The 7,236-nt window shown below is 40.6% G+C and overlaps 1 protein-coding gene across 3 annotated transcripts in view; it reads right to left on the bottom strand.

The window, feature by feature from the left end:
* PCM1 (pericentriolar material 1) overlaps positions 1-7,236 on the bottom strand; it is a 41,673-nt gene that overhangs the window by 19,592 nt on the left and 14,845 nt on the right. For all 3 annotated transcript variants that reach the window (XM_009335123.1, XM_009335122.1, XM_009335121.1), the window contains 6 exons: positions 6,718-6,852; positions 4,976-5,166; positions 4,205-4,402; positions 3,029-3,251; positions 2,759-2,904; positions 1,617-1,807 (listed from right to left, as the gene is read on the bottom strand). In XM_009335123.1, coding sequence (XP_009333398.1) covers positions 1,617-1,807; positions 2,759-2,904; positions 3,029-3,251; positions 4,205-4,402; positions 4,976-5,166; positions 6,718-6,852 — 1,084 coding nt within the window. The remainder of the gene's footprint in view (positions 1-1,616; positions 1,808-2,758; positions 2,905-3,028; positions 3,252-4,204; positions 4,403-4,975; positions 5,167-6,717; positions 6,853-7,236) is intronic.

Raw genomic sequence — 7,236 nt, forward strand, 5'->3', positions numbered from 1 at the left:
TTTCCAGCCACTCTTCCCCAAGCCTGTAGCGCTGCATGGGGTTGTTGTGGCCAAAGTGCAGGACCCGGCACTTGGCCTTGTTGAATCTCATACAGTTGGCCTGGGCCCATCGATCCAGCCTGTCCAGGTCCCTCTGCAGAGCCTTCCTACCCTCGAGCAGATCAACACTGCCGCCCAACTTGGTGTCGTCTGCAAACTTACTGAGGGTGCACTCGATCCCCTCATCCAGATCATTGATAAAGATATTAAACAGAACTGGCCCCAATACTGAGCCCTGGGGAACACCGCTCGTGACCGGCCGCCAACTGGATTGAACTCCATTTACCACAACTCTCTGGGCCCGGCCGTCCAGCCAGTTTTTGACCCAGCGCAGAGTCCACCTGTCTAAGCTGTGAGCCGCCAGCTTCTCCAGGAGAATGCTGTGGGAGACGGTGTCAAAGGCCTTACTGAAGTCCAGGTAGACCACATCCACAGCCTTTCCCTTGTCCACTAGGCGGGTCACCTGGTCATAGAAGGAGATCAGGTTGGTCAAGCAGGACCTGCCTTCCATAAACCCGTGCTGGCTGGGCCTGATGCCCTGGTTGTCCCGCACCTGCCTTGTGAGCGCCCTCAAGATGATCCGCTCCATGATCTTCCCCGGCACTGAGGTCAGGCTAACAGGCCTGTAGTTCCCCGGATCCTCCTTCCGGCCCTTCTTGTAGATGGGCGTCACATTGGCCAGCCTCCAGTCGTCCGGGACCTCCCCCGTTAACCAGGACTGCTGATAGATGATGGAGAGCAGCTTGGCTAGCTCCTCCGCCAGCTCTCTCAGCACTCTCGGGTGGATCCCATCCGGCCCCATAGACTTGTGAGTATCCAGATGACGTAGCAGGTCGTTGACCGCTTCCTCTTGGATTATGGGGGGTTCATCCTGCTCGCCATCCCTGTTTTCCAGCTCAGGGCGCCGAGTACCCTGAGGGTAACTAGTCTGATTGCTAAAGACTGAGGCAAAGAAGGCATTAAGTACCTCAGCCTTTTCCTCATCCTCGGTGACAATGTTCCCCCCCGCATCCAATAAAGGATGGAGATTCTCCCTGGCTCTCTTCTTGTCATTAATGTATTTGTAAAAACTTTTTTTGTTGTCTTTAACGACAGCGGCCAGGTTGCGTTCTAGCTGGGCTTTTGCCTTTCTCATTTCCTCTCTGCACGACCTAACGAGATCCCTGTACTCTTCTTGAGTCGCCTGCCCCTTCTTCCACAAGTGATAAACTCTCCTTTTTTTCCTGAGTCCCAGCAAAAGCTCCCCGTTCAGTCAGGCCGGTCGTCTTCTCCGCCCGTTCTTCTTGCGGCGTACAGGGACAGCCTGCTCCTGCGCCTTTAAGACTTCCTTCTTGAAGATCGTCCAGCCTTCCTGGACCCCTTTGCCCTTCAGGATGGTCTCCCAAGGGACTCTCTCAACCAGCGTCCTGAACAGGCCAAAGTCCGCCCTCCGGAAGTCCATGGTAGCAATTTTGCTGCCTCCCCTCCTTACTTCACCGAGAATTGAGAATTCTACCATTTCATGGTCGCTAAGCCCAAGACGGCCTCCGACCACCACATCTCCCACCAGTCCTTCTCTGTTTGTGAGTAATACTCACCTGGAGCAAATGAAGAAAAATTAGTAAATCCTGGTACATTAAACAGGTTCACAGGTTGTGTAGGAAAGCTGAATGGACAGAAAACAGGAGATGGAGGTGGTGGTGCACTACTGCCGCTCTCCTTTCTTGATGGCTTCTCTTGACACTGTTGTTCTTGCTGGCGCATAAGATCATTTAACATTTGTTTCAACCTTGAAAACAAGGAAAAATAAGCACTTGGGAAAAAAAAAGAATGCTAAGGAAAAGCTGTAAATTTATACTCCAATAATTTGAGATTTATATTATTTCACCTGCCTCATGTAATGTACGTAAAGAACTGCTCCATTTAGCTAGTAAAAAAAACCTCAAGGAAAAAACCCAACTTGTATTTAATCCTGAGTGACAGACAGGAACAGTTTTAAAGTCAACCACTCTGTACTAGTGGTCATGTTTACAGAAGTTAACCCTGCAAGAACAACAAAAAAATGACTAGATACTAAAAAAAAATAAGCAGGCTGAAAAGGAAACTTACAAATAGAAACAACCGGAGATAAAAAATACTTGCAGAAGTGGCATTAAAACTACTTTAAAATATTATATAGGAGGCCAGTAACTATATATCACTTACCAAATACAAAGCAGAGATTAAAAGCTTGAACTTTCATGTAAGGAATTAAAATGACTATGACACCTTTTTCTAAAAAAGATCATTGTTCAAGGTAAAAGTAGGACATACAAATGGAGCGTAAGCCTAAGTTCTGACTGACAACACTAAGAAAGGACAAAAAGCTTTTCCACCATCTTTCCATAACCATTAGAATCCAGAATCTTGCCAGGTAGTCTAGCAAAGACTACAGACATAAAAGCATATTCAAAGAAAGCAAGTCTACAGTAAAAAAGCCAAATAAATCTATCGCAAGAGATTTTTGGGAGAGATGCCAATTTTTGGTTCTCCTCACAAAACAGCCATCTCAAAGGCGTTAAAGCAGTGGCGAAAAAAATAACCAAAAATGCTGTATATGATTTCAAAAGCTTGTAATCACCTCGGAAGTTCAACAGTCTCATATTTAACCATTATCTGTAATCTTTTATTCACATAACCATGTTCTCTGTTACTGAAGCGTTTCAAATTCCACAGCCAAACACTAGTACAGCCCACAAACCTTTGCACATTATTCTGCTGCCAAGTCAGTTGAGTGTAACACTGGTTCAACTGATGCATAATAAGATGTACTTGTGAAGATGCAACATTATTGGGCATCATACTGTAAGGGCCCGTAAGCAAAGTCTGTAGAAGACAAGAGAGAGTCTGTGGAAAGAAAATACATGACAGTGACCATATTACCAAAACCAGAAGTTTTTGCTGGAAAGATTTAGAGAAAAAAAAAAAAAGACAGAGCAAGAACAGCAAAATAACTTCTCTTCATATCTACCTGCTGATCCTGCATCAAAGTTTGACAAATGCTGACACTAAATTCATGCTGTTTCTTCAACTGATTGATCTGCTCTTGCCATTGTTCCTTTTCTTCCACATATGAAAGTTCGGACATCCACCGAAGGTTTTCCTGACGTCGCATACTTATGTTTTGCTGTTGCCTGGCCTTAGACAATGGACGATAATTCCCATCTGCTGAAAGAGGACGGCAATTTTTCCACCTGGGTGAGGAAAAAAAGGAAGAATGAGGACAAAAGTTGACATTTCAAACAACTTCTAATGATACTCCCATAATTCAAATTACAGTTTTAGTTGTACATCAACAACTCACTTGGCACAGGCCATTTCACCGTGCCAGCTAATCACCCATGAGATTTTGTCAATCCAACATTATCCTAAACAAATGGAAAATAATAGCCACCTGACTAACAAGCACTGTCAAAAAAGAATTGCTAAGGATGTTTCTGGATCTTATTTGTAGTATCATCCATTACTGATACATAATACGTACTCAGATGAAAACAGAAGCCACCAACATAATACACTAAGAATTAACAGGCCCAGCTCCTGACTAGAAGGCTACCATCTACTAAAATTATTTTGGTATCAAAAACAGAGGAAATCAATTGAAGAGATATACATTACTTTTAACATGGCATTCTCATTTAGTCACACAAAGCTTATTAAGGAAATCAGTCAGGTAAGCAAGAGTTAAAAATATTAATGTTAATTAAAAAATCTAGTAAGAAATAGTTTTCAAAGCTGCAAAAGCCAACAATTTGAAAGCAAAAATTTCAGTTAGTTTAATTCTCTGAATTACTTTTTTTGAAGAGAATGATCAGTATCACAGCAAAAAATTCATATAATAATAAAAATTCATATAATCTTTTAAGCTGACTAAAACAACATGGGAACAAAAGGAGCTACTGCCACACAACTGGAGAGCTCAAAGGCAGACAGTTAATATGACTGAAAACAGAAGAAATAATCAAATTAGTTATACACATTGCAGCTACAGACTCAGACTAGAAAGTGCCACTGTACACAGCTCCCTAGCAAGCAGAAAGAAATTTCACTTTGCTGTAAAAGGATGCCTTTTAGTTAATGCAATGCTTCTTCCACCCCTTCCAAAAATACTCTGACGAGCATCAGATCAACAAGAAATGCCACTAACCTATCCTTGTTTTCTTTAACAAAATATGCATTTTCTGGTATGTTGTTATTGGGATAAACAGAGAAACTGTCATTCAAACTTGATGCATCTTCTTCCTCTTCTTCTGCCTGACCAACTCCATCAGAGAGATAACCATCTTCATCTCCATCCTCTTCATCTACTGCACACTGGCTAGAACCTCCCCAGGTAGCCATCGTCCTAGTGAACATTGGAGGGGAAAAAAAAAAAGAAAAAAGGAAAGAAAAAAGAAAGAAAAGCAAAGAAGAGGGGTGTTTGGGAAGAGAGGAGTACTTTTTTTTAAGTTTATGACAAATTATTAAAACAACCTGCTGACAATTACAAGTCTATCTTCAATTAATCAAGCTGCACCAAAATTAATTTAAACAATGCAGAATGAAACTAGTATTCTTCTGATACTGGGGCAGTTAAATAAAATCACTTACTGTTTTGGAAAATTATTACTTTACTATTGTTATAAATGGTGTAGAGATGAAGAATAATTACTCTAAGCATTTGGCATTTTCCACACATTCTCCTCTCCTTAGGTGATTTTTCACCATTTATAGAGCAGGGGAGACTAAATATGCTGGGAAGACCCATAAAACTGGCAAGTTGCCAACTAACAGTCACTTTAGAAGTGAGATTAATTTACTGCTCTGTTGTATCATCACATTCAGTGCCCAGATGAAAACAGGAAACTGCCCCAAGACTGACATCTCGCTAAACAACAGAAGCACCCGCTGACTAACACAAAGTGACTCGTGTTCTTACTTTTCAGTCCTACTCTGCTGTGGAGTACGCTGAACTTCTGATCCTTCACTTTTAACAGATGCAGCAACAGTAGATATTGTTTCTGCGAGCTCTCTCCTCCTCTGATGTTCAGCCATTAAAGCTTCAAGTTGCTTTCTTCTCTGTCGCAATTCTTCTCTTAAGATCTCATGTCTTCTCATCTCAGACCATAACTGTTTCCAGTAAAATGGAAGACATTAGAATATAAACAAAATAAATACAGTCTAAACTAAAGCACGTGAAAATGTCAGTATTTGGTACTACACCAATACCTTTTTGTTCAGGCATTGGTATTATACTGTATGTAACTGAAGCCACATCACCGAAAGTTGCAAAGTACATCCCATATTAACTATTTATCCCCAAACCTGCAAAATCTAAGACAGTAATTAAACATCACAGGACAGAATTTTTTAAGAAAAACAGCATGTTTCACTCAACACTGGGTTTTTTCACATAATTTATGCATTATTAGTTAGCTCTTTAAGTAGTATGACAGAATATTACCCTCTGGAAAAATCTGAAAATTGTGCCAAGTACTCCTCTGATAAAATAGAGGATACAACAAAAAAGATTTTCTGCAACCTGCAGAAACTTCAAGTTGCAGTTTATGTTTGAACAAGGCTTAATGAAGCCATGATTTACAAAGAAGTGCACATAAAGGGAAAGGTACAGGTAGAAAGAGAACTTTATCTACCTTAAATTAGATACAGTGAAAGCATAAATGGCAAGATACTTTTAAAAACACGTAAATAGCACAACATAATAGCATAACATACAAAAGCAATTGTTTAAGTGAACCAGACTTGAAAATGCAGACTTACGAGAGACAGGCAAGTGACAATGTACTCAAACCTGAAAGCAACTGAACTAGTTGGTGGTGCTGGAGCTAAGTAGTTTTCCAACAAAAATCCATACATATTTTGATAATTAATAACCCAACCCGTTCGTAGAGTGTTAGCAATTGCATCAGCACATTCATTTTAGAGACAGTTTCTTTTTAGCAGGAAGAATTCAGACCTTTTATTTAGTAAAAAGAGACAAGTTGTCCTATAATACTTATTTGGAAGATGCCAAAGTTCTGAAATGCTCTTCTTGGAGAAGGAAAATTTGGCTTTTAATGACAACAGTACAGGCATTGCCCAATCAGCCTCACCTGAACTGTTAAAGGAAAATTTACAAGAATGCTGATGCAACTCACAGAGAAAGTCTATTAAAAAAGTTATTTTTCAGATATTTGTTTCTGATGTCTATTCTAGCCAGGAAACACTTTTCATCACACATCCCTCCACCCCTACAAATGCTAGCATAATTTTCAGAAAGACTAAGTAATATCCAGATCATTATTTGAGACATAAATTTTTGGGGAAAAGGGGAAGGAAGATGCATAGAAGATAAACTAAGTTTCACATCCTGCCATCATTTTCTTCATGGATGACTTGCCTGTAGTATACACTAGCAAATGTACACCGTACAAATTCAAAATTCATTCAACTTCCACATTAGTATTTGGCAACAACTGCTATATTTGCGGAAAGATCTCTCGCCAGTTCAGGTCAACAGTTACTTCTTTCCAGAAATGAAACAAAGAAGTTATACACACTTTGTTAAAATGGCTACTACTCCACTCCCCATCCCAAGTACTCAAAAATGTGTCCAAGTTATGTAGAACTTTTTTTCATTTTAAACCTTTTTTAAGACACAGAATATCAAGTATGAAATACCTCATTGCCTACTGGTACAGATTCATCAAATTCAAGTAAAGGCTTGCCAGCTGTGTTACACTCATTCATGGCCGGAGTTGAGGTTGCTGGTGAAGTCTGCCTATTTGCTGGGCAGTTACTCAGGCCAGCTGACAACTGAAAGAAAGCAAAATGGCAAAATAGATTAGAGTAGGTTTCTGAAACTTACCTGCTGTTAAAACCCAACACAGTTCTGGCTTTATGAGATAGAATTAGTATTCAGTGAAAAGGGATTTTTGAATCAAGGCTAAATACTTATTTCAGAACTTACCCAGGAATCAAAAAACCTTATTTTTATGTGATATAGTATTATATGGTATCAGGTTTGTGTGGCAAGGTTTTGGTAGTGGGGGGCTACAAGGATGGCTTCTGTGAGAAGCTGCTAGGAGATTCCCCCATGTCAGATAGAGCCAATGCCAGCCGGCTCCAAGACCGACCCACTGCTGGCCAAAGCCGAGCCCATCAGCAACTGTGGTAGCGCCTCTGTAATAACATGTTTCA

The sequence above is a fragment of the Pygoscelis adeliae genome, unplaced genomic scaffold (assembly GCF_000699105.1).
Source record: "Pygoscelis adeliae isolate BGI_AS28 unplaced genomic scaffold, ASM69910v1 Scaffold21, whole genome shotgun sequence".
Taxonomy (NCBI): Eukaryota; Metazoa; Chordata; class Aves; order Sphenisciformes; family Spheniscidae; genus Pygoscelis; species Pygoscelis adeliae.